Source organism: Elephantulus edwardii, unplaced genomic scaffold (assembly GCF_000299155.1).
Source record: "Elephantulus edwardii isolate Elephantulus edwardi_28Jun2011 unplaced genomic scaffold, EleEdw1.0 scaffold00013, whole genome shotgun sequence".
Taxonomy (NCBI): Eukaryota; Metazoa; Chordata; class Mammalia; order Macroscelidea; family Macroscelididae; genus Elephantulus; species Elephantulus edwardii.
Window position 1 is genome coordinate 16,565,189 of NW_006399763.1, and position 21,589 is coordinate 16,586,777.

The 21,589-nt window shown below is 35.7% G+C and overlaps 1 protein-coding gene across 1 annotated transcript in view; it reads left to right on the plus strand.

Moving 5' to 3' along the window:
• The window catches only part of USP45 (ubiquitin specific peptidase 45), a 74,811-nt gene that overhangs the window by 14,534 nt on the left and 38,688 nt on the right, over positions 1–21,589 (plus strand). Inside the window, exons 4-7 of the mRNA XM_006881196.1 lie at positions 2,486–2,586; positions 12,172–12,314; positions 14,419–14,514; positions 17,617–17,747. Of these exons, the coding sequence (XP_006881258.1) occupies positions 2,486–2,586; positions 12,172–12,314; positions 14,419–14,514; positions 17,617–17,747 (471 nt within the window). The remainder of the gene's footprint in view (positions 1–2,485; positions 2,587–12,171; positions 12,315–14,418; positions 14,515–17,616; positions 17,748–21,589) is intronic.

Consider the following 21,589-nt stretch of genomic DNA (forward strand, 5'->3'; position numbering starts at 1 on the left):
ATCTCCCTTTCAGTCTAAACATGGTTAAGAGACACTAAACACTTAGAGCTGTGTGGAAATGAGTGCATCTGAAGTGCTCTCTAGAGAGCTTTGGTGGCTCAGTGCTCAGGAGTTGCTAACCCAGAAACCTGCAGTTCAGATCCACCAGCTGCTCATTGGGGAGAAGCGCAGTCCCCTCTTATGTGATTTACTGCTTTTACTGCTTGTGGAAACCTATTCCGGCTTGGTGTAGATAACAGCAGCAGCAAAGTGCTTTTTTATATGTTTGTAAAAAGAAGATTCAGCATGGTTCCTGGACTCTTAACAGACTATGGATTGCAAATCTTCCTCTGTCTCAAGTCTCTCATCCATAAAAGAGAAAGTAAACTTCTACAGGGTATCCAAGGAGCCCTGGTATACAGTGGTTAGGTTCTCAGCTGTTACCTGAGAAGTTAGTGATTTGAACTGACCTGTTACTTTCTGTACTTTCAGCATGGTTCTATAAAGATTTACAGCCTCAGAAGCCTTTTAGGGCAGTTCTACTCTGTCCTATAGAATTGCTGAATCAGAACAAATGGGAAAACACTGGGTATGGTTTTGGTTTCTAAAGATATTTCTCTAAAAACGAATACTCTCTATGATTGTTCTGAGGCATGAAATCACATTTAATTTTATATATCTGGATATATCTATCACACTTGAAATAGTGCCTGGCACATAGTAGATGGTTTAAAAAAATCTTTTGTTACTTCTAATGGAAATAACTAAAATAAAGTAATTTTAAGACTGATTTCTCTCCAGATGCACTGCTAGCAAGCTCATTTTTATCTATTTGACTTTTCACGGTTTACTTTTAAAGTTAAAACAATGTACGCTGTAATAGATACAAATTTATGTTGTCAGTAACAATTTTTTGATATTTTGCAGGTAAGTATATTTTATTATTATTTTAAATAATTAAATCACTAAATATTGATCAGCTGTTATAGTATAAAGAAATCCTGATGATGTGGTGCATGAGGTGGGGTGCTGACGGTTGGCGGTTCAAATCCACTAGCTGCTCCACAGGAGGAAGATGGACGTATTCCTCCCATACAGATGTATAGTCTCAGAAACCTGAGGGTTGCTGAGTCAGAATAGACTCGACAGCAGATAGTTTGACTTTGATTTATTGTAATGTCAACCTGGTAACTAATTCAGTTGTTAAAATTTAATCATGGTTTATTGAAAAGAGATTTTGGAAAATGTCTTTTATGGCGTAGTATCCTCACTGATCCTGCTGTATCTGGTACTCAGTACATTTTGTCCGAATTTTGAGTGCTATTTAGACAAGGACCCAGAGTACCTGGCAAGGCTTTAGATGGGAAGAGTGTGAACATGTAAAATGATGTTGATATAGCAGCTTATAAAACACTTAAAAATAAGCTTTTATTAGATCATTAGCTTTCATGAAGAAAAAACATAAAAGGAATGAATGACCCTATGTAGAAAAAGATCTCCTGTAATAATGAGTAAACGTGAATGAAGTTAGTTTTCTAAAATGTAATATGCTTCTGAAAATCTCTTTCTTGAGCCCCCAAATGTATCTCCAAACAAAATAAAGCAACTATCTCTTCCTCTAAGTGGTACCTCCATCACTCAGATAATTAAGCCAGAAACCTGGCAGTTATTTTCCACTTTTTATCCTTTTGTTTAACCTTTTAACAAAATTAGACAGAATGGTATAATACAAACTTAACAATTAAATCTGATAAATAACAGATCGTGATAAAAACCCATGCTTTAACAATTATTGACTTGCAGCAAGTTCTGTTTCTTTTAGAATGGAGTTTCTCAGCTCAGCACTATTGGTACTTGTGTTAGAGAATTCTTTGTTATGGGAAGCTGTCCTGTACTAGTGTTTGGCAGAATCCCTGGCTGCTGACCTTTAGATGCTATGTGCAAACACCAACTCCCCAAATTGTGCCCACTGACATTGTCTTGAGAGTCACCTAAAGGTCAAAAATCATCTCTGGTTCAGAACCACTGATAAATTCTTACCCATTTTTCTCCTGTGGCAGATGTTTTGACACCTTCCTCTCATCTTTTTAAACTAATTCATAATTATTTCTACCTGAAAAAAAAATGAGAAGTCTTCCTACTTCTCATCACATCCACTTTTATTGTCCTGATAGGTTTCCATTCCTGTTGCTCTCTAATTTGGTTAAATCACATTACTCAAAATTATTTTTTAAAAAAAGTAAATTGACTACTATCACACTTCTGCTTTAAAAATAATATGCCTGGCATTCAGTTACACTTAGTATAAATTATCAAAACTTTAATAGCCGTCCCCTGCTTATTTCTTTTTTCCCCCCTCTACTTATTTCTATAGACTTCCCTAGTATCTCCTTCTCCTCCCCTACATATTTCAAGACAAAAAAAGTAAGTTTGTAATTATTACGTGGTGTACAAAATTATTAAAAATATTTTTGTAGTATTAACTTTAAACTTTATATTCTTTCAGGTGTTATGAGTGCAATGAAATATTATCTCCACATTATAATAAGAAGGTTTTGGCTCAAATAGTTGATTTTCTTCAGAAACATGTTTCCAAAACACAAACAAGTAAGTTTAACAATTATTAAAGGAATTTATATGAAAAGGTATTTCATACCTTTAGAGTTTATAAACTCTAGGTTTGTCTATGACTTCTCAGTCTGCAGTTTGAGTAAAAATGTGCTGTATTTTTAGGCAGCAATCTGAATAATAATAGTTCTGCCATGTTATTTCTTATGTGAAGCTTCGTAAAATTTTGTGAAATACTTTTGAAAAATCAAATGTGAAAATTACTATTGAGGAAATACTAAAATTGTTAAGAATTTCATCTTACATGGCTTCATGGTCAATGCCAATAAAAGCAGGTTTTGAGAGCCAGAGGACGTGTTTATTGCACGAGGCATATCTGCTGTAAAAGCCTTCCTCAAAATGTCAAAAAGAAAAGATAGAACTTTGAAGACTGAATTGCTCCTTACCCAAGCCATGGAATTCTCAGTCACCTCATTTGTTGGTAAAAGCTGGACAGTGAATAAGAAATTGTTATTTGGTGTCATCGAGTCAAGTATAACCCATTGCGACCCTATGAACAAAAGCTCTAGAGCCTGCTCTTCCTATGCCATCCTTATACTTCCTGACACACAAGAGCTCATTGCAGCAGTCACCGTGTCAGTCCACCTGGTTGAGGGTCTCCCTGTTCAGAAGAAAAACTGATTAATACCTTTGAATTATGGTGTTGGTATTGGTGAAATAATACCATGGATTGCCAGAAGTACAAATAAATCTGTGTTGGGCAAAGTATGACCATAAAGCTCTTTGGAATTGAGGAAGGCAAGATTGTCTCATGTGCTTTAGACATGTTATCAGGAGGACCTGGAAGAGGACATCATGATTGGTACAGTAGAGAATCAACGAAAAAGAAAAAGACCATCAGCAAAGTGGATAGACAGTAGCTGCAACAGTGGGCTCAAACATCACAGTGACACAGGACTGGGCAGTGTTTGGTGCTGTTTTACCAATTCAGTGGACCTAACAAGTTAAATGGCTAACTGATTTTTAGAATAAACAGGTGAAGTATTTGTTTGGTTTCAAGGTAGGAGAATAGTGTTATTCCCCCCCCCCTTTTTACTTACTCTTTAAACTTCTTTTTTGCTGTAGAAATGGGCAAATTACATTACTCCTACATGACTGACTCAGGTAATTGCATTAAGCTGTTGAGATGAACTTCATTGCCAGTTCCCAGAAGAATGCTTACAGCTGTGTAGTTTTCACATCTGATGCCAGAGCTTGCTTTTTAAACAGAACACAAAAACCAAAATCCTCTCCCACGCACATGCATACAGGAAAATGAAAAACCACAAATAAAAACTCCGAACTAGTGAAAAGGTCATATATAACAAGATTGTAAAGGGACAAGAAAACTTTCTTGTAAGTCTATTCAGAAATAAGTGTCATTAAAAAGGTTAGTGGGCAGATTCTCTGAAAGTCTTTTCACTTTGACAGTCTGTAAACGTCATGTTAGTCATCTACCAGGGCTTGTAGAATTAAAGAAATTCCTGGTGAAATACTACTGTTGAGTATTAGCTTGCTTTTTATGAAGTAGATAGATGATGGACAACTCCATATTCTTTTCTAAACCAGCAAATTTGGGTCATAATTTTAATACTGGTGGGATTCCATTTTAAAACCTTAAAAGAATATGAAATACTGTATTTTTGTTAGCATACTTTGGACATGTTGCAAGAAGAGACCAGTCCTTGGAGAGAAACATTGTGCTTGGGGGAATGGAGGAATAGCGCAAGAGAGGAAAGCCCTCGATGAGATGGGTTTATTTAGTGACTGTGGTAATGGAGTTAGTTGTGCCGGAGACAGTGAGATTGGCACAGGATAGAATAGGGTGTAGGGCTGTTGTACATAGGGTCGCTATGAGTCGCAGGTGACTCAATGGCACATAACAACAACAATTGCACTTACGTTCATAGTTTATAAAAGATGTTATGTTGGCTCTTTTAACTTTATAAACGACAAGATTACTGTATATTTTCTTTAAATAAGAAAGTAAAAGGTGTATTTTTTATCTGAAGTAATGTATCTAAGGATAAATAATATTGTGCCTTCTCACAGTTATACTTTAAAGGGAATTTGGTCCTTTTTAAAAGAGTACAATTTGTTTTGTTAAAAAGTGATGATCATGTTCCTATAAACACTTAAATCTCTTAGCTGACCCACAGAATGCAGAAAATTGAGTAACTATTTTCTCATTTCTCCTGAGGAAGTGGAGATTTGCTTCTAAATTTTGAGATGAAATTAATTCATGCATAAAGTAGATGCCTAGGGCATTAGGGATTAATTCCTTTGAGGAATCCTTGGAGAAGAGGGCTGCTTTAAACTATAATGTAACTGTAAAGCAAACACAAAAAAATTCATCAATTAACTATATCCAGTTTTTGTTCAAGAGTAATAGCTTTTTCTTTTACATCATTATTAGCATTTCATTAATGTTTCAAATTGTTACCACATGTATTAACCCTATCTTCCACTACTTTAATAGAAAGATGTTGTTATTGTTCTTATGGCCTTCAAGTACTATGAACAACAGATCTATACCTTGTTCCCTCTTTTGCTGTCGTCATCCTCTCAGACATATTTGAGCCTATTGCTGCAGTCACTGTGTCGTTCTATCTCATTGAGGTTCTTCTTCCTCTTTTCCCTGACCTTACACCTATTTGAGCATGATGTCCTTTTCTAAGGAACAGCCTAGCCTAGCAACATACCCAGAGTATGTGAGACAGAACTTTGTCATATTTGCCTTTAAGGATCACACTGGCTATACTTTATTCAAAACATGTTTGTTCTTTTGGCAGTAAATGGGATATTCAGTATTCTTTTCCAACACCACAGCTCCAAAAGCATCAATTCTTCTGTCAGACTTACTCATTATTCAGTTCTCAGATGCATAGGAAGTGATTGAAAAGACTATATCTTGAATCAGGCACACCTTAGTCTTTAAACTGACATCATTACTCCTTTATACTTTGGAGAGGTTCTTGACAGCAGACTTTCCAATGCATTATGTCTTTTGATTTCTTGACTGTTGGTACGAAGGAGTTTGGTTGTGGTTCCAAGTAAGTCACTGATAGTTTCAGTTCTTTCTCCATCTATCATGATATTGCTTATTGGACCATTGGTGAAGATTTTGTCTTCTTGATGTTGAGATGTAATTGATATTGATATTGAAGCTGTAGTCATTACAAGGATAGAGGAGAAAGAAAAGACCAACATGAATGTCAGAAGAGACTCTGAAGATTACACTAGAGCATTAACTTTTGAAGAGCAACAATATCATCTGAAGACTAAGGTGTGCCTGATCCAGGCCATAGTCTTCACAGTTATTTGCTAAGCATCAGAAAGTGGGACAGTGACTAGGGATGATAGAAGGAGAATTGATGCCTTTGACTTGTAGTGCTGGAGAGGAGTATTGACTATACCATGGACTGTTAAAACAAACAGATTCATCTTGGAGAGGGTTAAACCAGGCTGTCCCTTGGAGGCCAGGATTCTGGAGCTCCTTCTGACATACTTTGGGTCTATTGCTCAGGGGGATCAATCCTTAGAGAGGGACATCCTACTTGGGAGGGTGGAGGGACAATGTAGGAGAGGGAGACTCTTGATGAGATGGATTGATTCAGTGATTGGGATAATGGGGGTGGGTGTGTCATAGACAGTGAGGGTGGCTCAGGTAGGGCAGGGTTTAGGGCTATTGTACATAGGGTGGCTGTTAGTTGCAAGCAGCTCAACAACACTTAACAACAGCAACACAGTTGAAAAGCCAAAACAAAGGTAAGAGGTACCAGAGTAAAGAGGTGAACAGATGATTTCAAAGGGCAGCTTAAGAAAGCAAAGCAAAATATTATAATTATTATAATTATACTAGTTAATATATATTATAATTGATATTATATTAAGTAGTAGCTAATATATATGTATATATATTAATATATTATGTATAATTATATTATGTCCAAAGAGCTGGAGTTAGATAATAAAAAGGGAAATCACTTGGATTTCTTTTTTTTCTTTATTATTATTACTAATTTTAATGAACATTTACAGAGATTTTTTTATTTCCATTCATTCATTGTTGCACTTTATCCCTGCCCACCCCTCAGTTCCAGTTTGTTCTTCTCTTTGAAAAGTAAAATTCTTTATTGTTATATAATCCCTCCCCCCAAGTATACTATTGTTATATAATCCCTCCCCCCAAGTATACTCACTCGATATCACTTGCCATTTCTTAAGCTGAAAGGACTAAAAAGCAAATTCAGGTCTCGATTTGCTATACTGAGAGATGCTATAGGCAAAATCTTGAATGATCCAAGCAAGAGGCATCACAAGAAGATGGAGGTGGAGGAAATACACAAAGCCACTTTATCAAAAAAGAATTGAAACATAATGGTTATGTGTGTGGACTCTGAAGCCAGATTTCCAAGGTTTGAATGTCATCTCTGCCCCTAATCAATTAAGTGCCTTAGTTTTTCCACAGTATTGTGGTTGTCATGTGCCATTGAGACATCTAGGACTTATAGTGACCTGATAATACAGTAGCTCTAAAGCTTGCCCTGTCCTGAGTCAGTCTCACTATCTCCGACACCTACCCTCCTTACCCCAGTTACTGTATCAGTCCATCTCATGGGGGGGGGTCCTCTTCTCCTGCACTGTCTGTCCACTCTCCCGAGCATGATGCCCTTCTCTAAAGACTGGTCCCTCCTGGCCATGTGCCCAAGTATATGAGACAGAGCTTCAGAATCTTTGCCTCCAAAGAGCAGCTTGGTTTCACCTCTCCAAGACAGACCCATTTGTTTTCTTGGTGATACATGGTATGTTTAAGACTGTTCTCCAGCACCACAACTCAGAGGCATTGAGATTTCTTCTCTCATCCTTCATCACTATCCAGCCCTCTGATGGATAACATATAATTGCGAAGGCCACAGCGCCTTAGTCTCAAGACGGACATCATTGCTTTTTAGCAATTTGGAGATGTCCCTGCCAGCAGATTTCCCCAATGGAATTCATCTTTTGATTTCCTTACTGCTGGGTAAGGGTGTTGTGGATTCAAGAAAGCTGCAGTTAACAACCTCTCTCTCTTCCCCATTTATCGTGTTGCTATCAGTGGCCCAGTGGTTAGACTCTTCTGTCTTCTTGATGTTGAGCTTCAATTCCTATTTAATACTGCAGTCCTTGACCTTCTGCAGCAAAGCTCAGTTTTGGCAAGCAGGGTTGTGTCATCTGCATAATGCAGGTTGTTGATGAGTCTTCCTCCAGTCCTGATGCCACATTCTTCCTCATGAAGTCCAGCCTTCTAGATGATCTTTTCTGCATACAGATTGTAAAGATACGGAGACAGGACGCATCTCTGATATATTCTTTTCCTGACTTAGAACCATGTGATATTTCCTTGCTCTGATGACTGCTTAATTACATTCTTAGATTTTAAAGATAATTTACCTAAAATTGTCCTTTAAAAACTTCATTTTCGTTTTCTTAAAAAATGTTTTGATTTAATATCCTTAACCTTAGTAAACATAATTGTAGAGTCTTTACCATTGATTCAATTGTGTTGAATCTTTATGGTCATTTTCATAACTTGTAGGTTGTCTTAGAAAATCTGAGGTCATTCTCATAACTTGTAAATTGTCTTAGCAAAGTTGTTGAAATGAAGTGAAAAAAATTCTCTTTGTTGGTGCAACAGCTAGTTGGCCTGAGGAATGTGTAACCTGTTAGGCCTGCTTAGTTGAATACTCTGAGTATTCAGACTATTTGTTTTAAGGTAAATTTCAGAGGCTTAAAATTTTATCTAAACAGTCTTGAAGCTATCTCCATATCATTTGCTTTTCTGAATTTGTGTTTTCTTAATATATAAGTGGAATGTCTGATGACAATGCTGATAATACAACAGAGATAAGTGAGACTATAGATAACATCTATTTTGATAAGAAAATTTTCTAACCCTGAGACTCTCCATTACTTATTTATGCATCTCTTTAACAACAACAAAAATTGCATTTGTGAGAGTTATACTTGAGGAAACTAGAACAAACAGTAATCAGTGTTTGTATACTTATGTTATTTGCTATTGCTCTAGCAGTGTAGTAATTTTACATATCTTACTTTAAAATATCTTGGAGTTCTATTAGTGTATTTAGTTCTGTGTTTGTAAAGGAAGAGGAGATGTCTTAAAGTGGATGTGACTTGAAAATCTTTGTGTTACTGTACTGAGAAGGCTTTGTTATTTCTGAAAATGAGATCATCAGTAATTGTTATTCATCCAAAGTAATTTTTTTGTGTTATTGTTTGTTTTTTGCAAAACACCTGTGTTTACTTTTTTGTTAAATAACTGATAGTATGAATTCAGGAAACTTATTTTAAACTAGAACCTTTTAAAAAATCCCCCAAGTAGTGAAGTGTAAATAATTGATAGTGATTCAAGTAGTACTTGACACAGAGTGGACATTTGGTAAATCAGTCGAGTTTGAATTATTATATTTTATAAAAGTGCTGTTAAATAAAATAAAAAGCTGACACTTAAATAATGCTTAGAAAATGTTCTATTTTTTTAGTTAAATCCTCATACTTGTCTTTATATTCAAGTTTAATAGCATAACTAATTTTAAACCTTTTCTCACAGACTTACATGTAAATGTCAACAAACAGACCCTTGCCACTTGTGTGAAGTGGCTATTTAACCATGAAATAAAATATTTTTATTGCCATTGCCCTGTGGATATGTTGTTTCTGGCAGGGCTGTCCATATTTGGTGGCTAAGCATGGAGAGCCAGGTGGTGCTGAAAAGCATCGCACAGTGAAGCGTGGATATATCTAGGTTCAACATTTGTTATCCCTTCCTGCTGAAGGGAAGGAGAAAATCTGCTTTTCCATATGTTTATGAATTTTTTTTTTTTGCCCACAGTTTTGTCCAGATGGTCTTGTGAACATTGTTTACTTCAGGATGCTATCCCAGATGTTTTGAAAGCTAAGGGATAAATATGGTACACAGATAAATAAATTATTGGCATATTACAGCTTAAAAAATTTTATTTGTTCTTGCAAGAATCATAATTTATTTTTGAAACTATTTTCTTAAATGAATAATGTGTATAAATGTAATATATTCATGTATAGTTGGTAAAGCTTATACAGTATATATTTTCCAGCCGTTTTCATATTTTTTAAAAAATAATTTTTAAAATTTAAAATAACATTTTAGAATATTTCAAACATACACAAATGTATAAAGAAAAGGAAAAATAGACCCTCATACGTATCACAAGCTAAAACACTTACCAACTCTTGGGCAGGTTTATTTTGTTGTTAGTTTTCTCTCTCATTGAATTATTTTAAAGCAAATCAAACATGTTTCCATCTTACTATAGGTAAAAAAAAAGTTGGCCATATTTTATTAAAAATATTAATTGAAGGAAACCCTTCTGAAAAACTGTATTTATTCAGGGGTACGTGTGCTCAAATCTGTAAGAGTCTTGTCTCACCCTTAGCTTTAATTCTTCTCCTTGTATCAAATCACCAAATACAATTTAGGTAGTAAAATGATAATAGATTTATAGTCAGAAGATTAGCACTGTAACCTTAAGTTTTGTAAAGATAACCTTCACAGTAACAGTTTTCTCCTAGAAAATTACTAATGCTTGAATATAGTTATTATTTCAACTTAAATGTCTCAAAAATCACTGTGAAACAAGTTAGCAGCAAGGGCCATAATAGGAGTCTGAAACCTGCTTATTCTAGACCCTAGTTGAAATCTCAGATACAAAAGAGGCAGACTGTTTTTGTTTCAGTCAGAACCCACGTCAACTTTTTTCTTGTTGGTATAATTCTCCTTAAGCACTGGCTAGCTTTTAGCTTTTACAATAATTTGTAAGTTAGAATACTATCTCAATACTATATCAGAAATAGGTATAAAGTATTGATTTTTTGGTCACAGTAAGTTTGGGGAATCATGGTGGCGCAGTGGTTAAGCACTCAGCTTCTATTCAAAAGCAGCCATTCCGTCAACCAATAAATAGCTCGGTGGGAGAAAAGACCTGGTAACCTGCTCCTATAAAGGTTATGGTTTAGGGTCAATCAAATGTGGAACAAATCATCCAAGAAGAGGGGCTCTATGAAGAGAAATGTGGCATCAGAATTGGAGGAAAACTCTTCAACAACTGCATTATGCAGATGACACAACTTTGCTTTCCAAAACTGAGGACGACTGGAAGTGTTTGCTGCAGAAGGTCAAGGAATGCAGCATTCAATATGGGTTGAGGCTCAATATCAAGAAGACAAAGATTCTCATCACTTGGCAAATTGGCAGTGCCATGATAAACAGAGAAGAGATTGAGATTGTTAATTGGTTCAGCTTGCTTTGCTGCACAGTCAACACTCTTGGTACCAGCAGCCAGGAAATCAAAAGACAAATTGCTTTGGGAAAGTCTGGTGTCAGGGACCTCCCCAGAGTACTGAAGAGCAATGATGTCAGTCTAGAGATTAAGGTGCGCCTGATCCAGGCCATGATCTTTGCAATTACTTGCTATGCAAACAGTTAATACTTGCATTTTGTTGTGATCTCTCTCTACTGGACACATTTCAGTTCTAACTCAAGGCTTCCCATTTGAACCTTTGGGTTGGCAGTGGAGCTCTTTACCACCAAGCAACCAGAACTTCCTTTATTCTTGCTCTCCTGTAATCTAGAGAACATTGGTTAGTTACAGAATATCCTTCAATTTGAGTTTCTCCCTTTTCCTCATTTATTTACCTGTTTATTACCAATTTAGATTAATTCTCATTTTGTTAAATTAATAGTGATCTCTTACTCTCCTTATTTTACTGGTCAAATAAACCCAGATTGAAACAGTGGGAGCCTATGCAAGATGGCTTCTGGGTATTTTGTCCCATTCCTATCACTTTTTTTGTTGTTGCGATTTTAATGACACTTTACAGAAAGGTTGGTTTTCATTCATTTTTTGATGCACATTTTCCTCCGTCCCTCTCCATTTCCCCTCCCTCAGCTGACTTTATAGTGAACTTCTTGTTCCAGATTGTTGTCATACATATAATGCTTAATTATGCATTCCTTTTAGACACTCCTGTCCTTCATCTATACCAGTGCAGTGTTGATTATCTATCTGCTCTTTTCCTGTTTTCCTCCCTCAATCCTATTATGTAACAACAGTCTTATACAATATTTGTCCTTTTGTAACTCAGCTATTTCACTCAGCATAATGTCTTCCTATTACTTTTTTTGAACACTGATATGACTCAGTTTTATTCTTCACCACCGTATACTTGGAATCAATATTTTCTTCAAGGAATGTTCACACTTTTTAATGGGAAATGGTATTTTGGAAGCTTAAGATCTTGGTCTTTTTATTGGATAACTATTATTTTATATTTAATTTTAAGTTTGCTTAGAATTTCTTTTGTAGCATGGTATGAAATATGGAATGGTATATTAAAATGAATTTAAATTATCCACTCTAACAATTAATTGTTCTTTTAAGAATATTGGTTAAAGGAAGGAAATTTCAACTTGTAATATATTTAAAATACGTTAGATGAGGTATATTTAATTTTATCTCATGTCAGCTATATTTTCTTTCACAGGTGCATTTTCTAGAATCATAAAACTTTGTGAGGAAAAATGTGAAGCAGGTGAAATAAAGAAGGGAAGAAAAAGCAACAGCGTGACACTTGTGAAAGGAATCACCAATTTAGGAAATACTTGCTTTTTTAATGCAGTCATGCAGGTAAGAATAATCAGAAAACTTTGTAAAATTTAAAGTTATTTTATAGTGTATATACTATTAGATACCTCTGAGTCCTCCTAAGTAAAAGATACTGAATTATTAATAAAAATGAGTTTTGATTAAAAAAGTGTCTCAATAGGTAGAATTATTTTCCAGAATTTTTTAGACTGTTTATACTGGTATTCAGTTGTTAAATTGATCTTGCAGCATCTACTATAGTATCATAAATGCAGTAGAAATTTTATTTTTTGTTTAGATACAGTAATTTTTTTCCATCTTTCTTTTTTTCCTTAGGGGAGTGATTACTACCTCCCCTGTTTCTTAAGATGATATCATTATCACTCTGCCTTCATAGATTTCTTGCTGGTGTGTTAGGAACGTCATTTGAGGGAACTCTGGTGGCTTACTGGTAAGAGGGTGCATTGCCAACCTAAAAACACATGGTTTGAATCCATCAATGGCTCTGCAGGAGAAAGATGGGCAGTCTTCTCTTGTATAATTACTGCCTCTGAAAAGCAGCTGAAAGTTCAGCTAGGAATCATTTCTTATCATTTCTCAACACATGACTGCTTTTGGAGTTCAATTTTGTGGGTTTATAAGAATAATGGAACTTAAAAACAAAGAGATTTTTGTTTTTCCATGTCAAAAAGATCAGGTTCAGGAAGTCTGGGGTCAAACTTGGTTTTGCTATTTTGGGTGTTAGCAGCGTAGTTGATCTTGGTGGGAAAGTATGGTTGAAAACAACTGCTTTGGACTCAAAAGATTTTAATGTCTTCAAGAGGACTGTTTTTGGGGGCAGGGGCCTGAGAGTGGGGAGAGGGTGGAATCACAGGGTTGCAGAGTTTAGTGGTTGGAGGGAGTAAATAATACCTCCAAAAACAATGTACAAAAAAAATACAAACCATAGTGTACCCATGCCAGAATAAACTGCAGCCTCAAACCATGGCTCAGCCTCCTTTCCCATGGGCTGTGAGCACTGACAGAGAGAGGTTATACACTGGGAGGAAAAAAACAACCAAAAAACAAAAACCAACAACAATGTATGTGAATGAAACACAATAAAAAAAAATACACACACAAAAAAAGGCATAGATGCAGCAACACAAGTGTGGTATAGCATATGAAGTATTTACATACACTACAATATGAATGAATCCTGGAAACAGTAAGCTATGTGGAAGAAATAAGACAAAAAAGGCCACATGTTATATGACTCTGTTTTGAAAAAACCCAGAGTGGGCAGATTCACAGAGGTAGATTAGAAATTACTAGGAGTTGAGAAGGCAGAGGTGTGAATCACTATTTAAGGAGTATAGAATTTCCTTTTGGGGTGATGAAAATTGTTTTGATCTTGGAGCTGGTGGTTGTACAGCATTGTAAATGTATTAAATGCTATTGAATTGGTAACTAGAAAGAAAAAAGAGAACTGTACAATTTTTGTCTTATAGTAAGTAGACTTTCAAATAAATGTTCTATGGTCCTTTAGAAGTTCCTCCATTTTCTCATTGTTTTGTATGTTATTTAGTGATCATATGTACTCATGCATCCATCTCTTTCCTAGTGTCCTTCTTAAACGTCTTCTCTTTTAACTAGTACTAGAACAGGATTCTGGTCTGTTGTTCGTAGGGTTGCTATGGATCATTATCAAATTGATGACACTTAAAAAAAATCTGTTTCTTATCACTTCATCAGTAATGGAAACATTACCACGTGTAAAATATATCAAATTAAAATTTTTAAAGTTGCTTTGATTTTGTTTTTATTTTAATATTTTGTTTGTGTATGTGTACCATCAAACCAGATCTGACTGGTACAGGAGGAGATTTCCCCTCCTTCCCCAGCAGAGCATCTGGTGGATTTGAACTGCATACCTCTGGGATTTCAGTGCGGTAAATTTTTTTAAGTAAACATTTTTGCTCTCCTGAATATAATTTATATTTATATAAATACATGTATAAGTTTATGTAATTTATATATAAAATATATAAATTTATATATTTTTTAAATTTATAGCAATAAACATTTTTATTAACTTATTTTATTTCCTAAAATTAAAGGCATATTATTGTAACCAAATCAAAGGAAAGTTTTCCTTTTGTTACAGAATTTGGCACAGACATACATTCTTACTGAGTTGATGAATGAAATCAAAGAAAATGGTACAAAATTAAAAATCTTTCCTTCTTCAGATTCTCAGCTGGTGAGTAAAAAGCATAATTCTTACAGAAGGTGATTCTTTTCAGATGGACCACTAACGTTTCTGAGATCTGTTCTTCCTGTTTCTCAGAATTATCAATTGGAATGGTAATCAGAAGAATAAAAAAATTTCTAACATTTGTGAAAATAAGCAGTCAAATTTAAAACTACTAAAAATACAATTTTAAAATACACTATTTTTACAGTATCCAGTTAATGGAAACAACTCAACTATTCATCACTGAACAAATGAATAAACTATAGTACATTCACACAATGGAATATCTTGCAGTTCTAGAAAACAGTAAAGAATTAATGTAACACTCCATAATATGGATGCATCTAGAGAACATTATGCTAAGGAACATCAGTCACTAACAAAGGAACTGTTATGGCATAACACTCTGTTAAAATAAGCTAGGGAAAGGTTGACACACAGATGTAAACTTTGGTTGGTTACCGGAGATAGTAAACAGGGGAGATGGAAATAAAAAGAAATATATAAATTGGATGAAGGGAATGGTATTGATTAAAACTTAAACTCAATTTCATTGAATTGAAATCAACTCACAGCTGATCCTCCAGTGGTTTTCAGAACCTGTAAATTGCATAGAGAAGATTGCCTATCCTTCTCCCACAGAGATACTGGATTTGAACTGCCAGAGAGGTGCTGTCTTTAGGTTAACTTCCCACCTTCCCACAAACCATACCACTTGTTAGTGCTGTCAAGTCAACTTCAACTCATAGTGACCCTGTGAACAACAGATCTGAACCTTATGCTATCCTGCACCGTCCTCAAGCTCTCAGTCATACTCACACCCGTCTTACTAGCCTGTGTCAGTCTGTCTTGTTGAGGCTCTTCCTCTCTTTAGCTGACCCTCTACTTTTCCCAGCATGATGTCTCTTTTTAAGGACAAGTTCCTCCTGAAAATATGCCCAGAACAAGTGAGCTGAAGTTTCACCATCCTTGCTTCTAAGGAGCACTCTTGTTGTAGTTGTTGTTACGTGCTGTTGAGTCAACTAAAACTCAGTGACCCTGTGAACAGTGGCTCTGAACCTTGCCCTGTGCTGAGCCAGCCTCACCATCTCAGATACACCTGACCCCATAGCACCAGTGGTGTCTGTTCATCTCATCCAGGGTTTTCCTCTCCTGCATTCCACCCTTCTAAAAAAATGTCCTTCTCCAAGGACTGGCCCCTACTGACAAGATGCCCAGAGAATGTGAGATACAGCTTGAAAAATCCTTGCCTCCAGGGAGCAACCTTGTTTCACCCTCTCCAGGGGAGAACTGTTTGTTTTCTTTGTAGTCCGTAGTATGTTCAACATTCTTCTCCAGCACAAGTCAAATGCATCGATTCTTCTGTCATCCTTATTATCCAGCTCTTGTATAGCAAGCAGCTGAGAAGAATATGGCCTGGATCAGGCATACCTTAGTCTCTAGACTGACATCATTGCTTGTTAGCCCTCTGGAGAGATCTTTGACAGTAGATTTTCCCAATGCAACTTGTCTTTTTATTTTCTGACTGCTGGTGCCACAGATGTTGATTATGGATCTGAGAAAGATGAAATTGTTAACAACTTCAATCTTTTCTTTATTTACCATGCTGATTGGCCCATAGTGAGAAATTCTGTTTTCTCAATGTTGAGATGCAATTTATATTGAAGACTGGAGTCCTTTTGGTAGTCCATGGTCTATCAGATACGCTTTACCAACACCACAATTCAATTTAAAATGGATGAGTCTTGTTCTTTCATCATCATTTGTTGTCCAGCTCTCAAATGCTAGAAAGCACTTGAAAAGACAACTTTTTTTACATGTATAATTCAGTAAGAATAATTCCTGTTGCCATGTGCAACAGTCATAACTGTTTCTAAACATTATCACCAGATACATTTATGAGTTATAACTTGATCTTCATTCTAGCTTTCCCTCTTACTGAAATGCATGGTTCCGCTCACTTTCTGACTGCATCCAATACAAAGAGATTCCCTCTTCTTTAGACCCTGCCATAAATTATCCAGACCTGAAATTCTATAAGATTCTTTTCATCTCCGCTTACTGAAAAACCTTATCATTAATTGTTTGTATTCTTCCTCCTTACATATAATAATAAAAAACTCAATTTATTTAGCTTATTCAATTTAGGTATATTTCTTTTTGTCTTTGCCTAAAAGATATTAACACTAACAATATTGACTTTAGGAAGCTCTGGTGGCCTAGTGGTAAGACCTGCACTGCCAACCCTGACAAATGTGGTTTGCTTCCACCAGCTGCTCTATGGAAGGAAATTGAGCAATCTTCTCCTGTGTGATTAAACTGCCTCTTAAAAAAAAAGCTGACAGATCAGCTATAAGTCAGTTCTGACTTAACAATGTACAACAACAGTGTATATATACATTAGAAGAAAACTGTTGCTTTAAAGCAGTTAAGAGTTTTTAAAAAATGTAGTGGTAAGGAATTGGGCTGGCAATCTAAAGGCACGCGGTTTGAAATCCACCAGCTACTCTGTGGGAGAAAGATGGGCAGTCTCATCCAGTACTATTTGTTGTTGTTGTTGATTACTTTTGAGTCAAGCACAACTCATAGTGACCTTACAAACAAAAGGCCAGAAGCCTTTCTATAACTTTAAACATTTATCAAAGTTTGTAGAGTTTCCAGAGGCAAGCTTCAAGCTGCCTCTGAAAACCTGCCAGCGGGTCAGTTAAGGGTTGGTTCTGACCTAGTAGTACATAACAACAACAAACAATATCTTAGATAATTTCTGTTCCTTGTTTAATACTCTTGTTGGGGAAAATGAATGTGAGTTTTGCTACTAAATATAATGGATGAATACTTTAGAAGATCTACAAATACAAGTAGATGACTAATTTTACATGTGAGAGAATATTATTTCACCTTTATAAATAAGTAAAAGGTGGAGGTTGTGAAAATGTGTTCTTCAAGGCAAGACCCTCAATCATATTTGTTGTTTTTATAATTCTTTATATATTAGAAGATAAAGATTCTTAATACACCTGAGGTAATTTAGCTGCTACCAGTTAAGCATAGTTCTTAGATTTTTAAATAATTTCTATTTCTGACATAGAATTAATCATATTTTTAAAGGATCCATTGTTGGTAGAACTTTCAAGCCCTGGCCCACTGACTTCAGCCTTGTTCCTGTTTCTTCATGGCATGAAGGATACTGAAAGAGGGCCCCTTTCTCCTAAAGTTCTTTTTAACCAGCTTTGTCACAAGTAGGTGCACCTACATTTTTAATATTAATTATAAAACACTAATACAATTATTACTTACAAGTGTTTTGTAGTTTTCAGCAAATTCTGCCCTTATTTTTAGACTTATTTTTAAGAATTTAATGATTTTTTATATTGTTATAAATGGCACATTTAAAAAAATCAACTTCTGATTGTTACTAGTATACAGTTAAGTTTCTTTTTAAAAAATATTGATCTTGTTTCTTGCTACCTTGTTCATTCTAATAGCTTTATGTAGATTTTAAGGGATTTTGAATGTAGCATTGTTTTTGAGTTATAAAAGCTGTTTTATTTCTTCCCAGTCTGTGTTTTTTATATCTCTTTGTTACCTTTTATCATTTTTTTATTATTAATTTTAATGAAAGTTTATGGAGACTTTGGATTTCCATTCATTCATTGTTGCACTTTTCCCCTGCCCAACCTCCCCTCCCCAGTTCACTCTTCTCTTTGAAAAGTAAAAGAAAAATTTATTCATTATTATACAGTCCCTCCCCCCAAGTCCACTCCACTATGCAGCCTTCATTTTGAAAAGTAAAAGAAAAATTCTTTCTTTCATTGTTATACAATACCTCCCCCCAAGTCCACTCCACTATGTGGTCTTCATTCTGGACTCCTGTCATGACAATAATACCTAATCATATATCCCTTTTAAACAGTTATCACCCTCATCTGTTTCAATGCAGTATACATAATTTATCCCATCATTCTCAGTCTCCCCCCAACCCGATATCAGTCCTGTTATACAACAGTGGCACTATGCAGTATTTGCCCTTTTGTGACTGAGATATTTCACTCAGCATAATGTCCTCCAGGGTCACTCATTTTGCATAATATTTCTTGAGTTCCTGTTTTTCATGCTGCATAGTATTCCATTGTGTGAATATATCACAGTTTATCTACTCATTCATTTTTTGATGGGCACTTAGGTTGTTTCCAACTCTTTGCTATTGTGAGCAAAGCCGCGATAAACACGGGTGTGCATAGGTAGCCATTATGGTTTCTTTGGGGTATATTTCCAGTAGTGGAATTGCTGGGTCAAATGGTACCTCTATTTGCAACTTTATGAGAAAGTGCCATACTGCCTTCCATAGTGGTTGGGTCATTTTACACTCCCACTGATAGTGAATAAGGGTTCCAGTTTCGCCATAACTTCGCCAGCATTTGTTGTTTGCTGTTCTGTTAAATTTTGCTCTTCTTACTGGGGTGAGATGATATCTCATAGTTTTTTGATTTGCCGCTAGAGCTAGGGATTTTGAACATTTTTTCATCTGAATGTCTGGTAAAATGTCTATTCATATCCTGTGCCCATTTTTCAATTGGGTCATTTAGCTTGTTGTGGTGTTCGAGTATTTTATAAATTCTAGATATCAGTCCCTTATCTGACATGTCATTACCAAATATTTTTTGTGGCTTCCCTTTTTACCCTGGTGGAGAAGTTTTTCATCTATTTTATCCTCTCCTGGTTGTTGGTTTCTCGGGATGATTGGAAGACTACCTTTTATCACTTTCAAGGGTTTCCAGTATAGTGTTAGAGTGAAGTGGACATCATTGCCTTGCTCCTGGTATTAGGGGAAGAGCATTCAGTCCTTGACATTTAAGTTTGATGATAGCTGTTGTTGTTGTTGTTATGTGCCGTCGAGTTGCTTGCGACTCATAACGACCCTGTGTACAATGGCCCTAAACTCTGCCCTGTCCTGTGCCAATCGCACTGTCTCTGACACTCCCATCCCAATTATCCCAGTCACTGAATCAATCCACCTCATAGAGGGCCTTCCTCTCCTGCGCCGTCCCTCCACCCTCCCAAGCATGATGTCCCTCTCCAAGGACCGGTCTCTCCTCACAACATGTCCTTTTAAAACAGATTCCCTCCTATCAGATTGAAGAAATTATCACTTGTTACTAGTGTTATGAGATTTTTTATCAAGTCTAGCTGTTGGGTGTTATTAAATGCTTTTCTACATCGATTGAAATAATCATGTGGTTTGGGTTGTTGAGGGTTTTTATTGCCTGTTGATTTTTAAATTTTTTTTTTTTTTTGCTTGTTGTATTGATGGATAGGATAGTCCTTATATCTTTATCGAGGCATATTTGACACGTAGTAAGTTCTGTATATTTAAAGTGTATAATTGGATGAGATTTAACATATGTGTACCTTTGTGACACCATTGCTGCATTCATTACATATCTGTCACCTTCAAGTTTCCTGTCACTACTTTGTACTTCTTCCTGTGCCCCTCCCCCCCACAACCCACTCTATCTACCCTTTGTTACTACACATTAGTTTTCATTTTCTAGTATTCTTTGTAAATGATAACATATTGTGTGTTCTCTTTTTGTTGATTTCTTTTACTTTGCTTATTCCTTTGAGATTCATCTGTATTTTGTCTGTATATTGATTGACTGAAAATTGAGCCAATCTTTTGAAATTTCTGTTATGGTCATTACCATACCATTCAAGATGGTTAGAAGTTTGTTTGGTTAGAAGTACTTCAACTCTCTTCTTGTGGTCTTTTATTCTAAAATCAAAATAGATTGTATTTTTTTTTTTTAAATAGCCTAAGACAGCAAATTGGAAAAAAATAGTACAAAGAATTCCCACGGGCCTTTTACTTAGTGTCCGCAAGTGATACTATCTTACATAATCATATATATTGTCAAAACCAGGAAATTGACTTTAGTGTCATACCGTAAACTTCAGTACAGATCATGTAAAGATTTGATTAGTTTTTGCTAATTAATATTAAAATACTGAGTTCTTTTTGGATGTTTGGTTGGTTTATGTGTTACATAACTTTAAAAGTGCTTCCAAAGTCTCAGTATCAAGTGGGAGTTGTCAACAAATGTTGATAGTCTTTTCATCTGCAGCATCATAGAGACCCTGTGTCCAAAACAGAATGAAACTCTGCCCATTCCAGTGCCATTCTTGTAATGTCCCACATGCTTAAACCCGTTGTTGTAATCCTTGTGTCAGTCTATTTAATTGAGTATCTTCCTCTCTTTTATCCTCCACTTTTCCAAACCTTATGTCCTTTTACAAAGCTTGGCTGCTTTTTATAACATGCCCAAAGTATATGAGATAAAATTTCACCATCATTGGGCTGTTTCAGTTATATGCTTCTCTGTTCTGAACAGGGAAATGGTAGTACTGAAACCTCATAGATTCTTAGAGAAATTAAATGAGGCATCTATGATGAACACTTAGCATATTGATATGCAGTTGACAATTATAAACTTTACTTAAGATCAGTAACTACAACAGTGACTTTGAGCATGGTGAAGTTCATGAGGATGGCACTGGGTCACTGTGAGTCTTAGGCAACTCAGTAGCACCTAAGAACAATTTTTAAAATTATTACTGTTTAAAATTTTAAAATTAATGCTACGTAATATATGACAGAGTGTGGAAATTATCAAACAGTTATCATTAATATCACATGCAAGCATCAGTCTGCTGAAGATTAATCAAAACCCACTAGAATAGCACATCAGCAAAGAACTGCCAGAAGTGCAGGCTGAGTTTAGAAGAGGCCGTGGTACTAGGGATATTGTAGCTGATTTTAGATGGATTTTGGCTGAAAGCAGAGATTGCCAGAGGAATGTCTATCTGTGTTTCATTGACTAAGCAAAAGCATTTGATTGTGTGGACCATAACAATCTATGGCTAACTCTAAGAAGAATGGGAATCCCAGAACACTTGATCGTGCTTATGCGAAACCTATACTTGGACCAGGAGGCAGTTGTCAGAATAGAACATGGAAACACTGCATGGTTCAAAATTGGGATGGGTGTATGCCAAGAATGTGTCCTATCTCCGTACCTTTTCA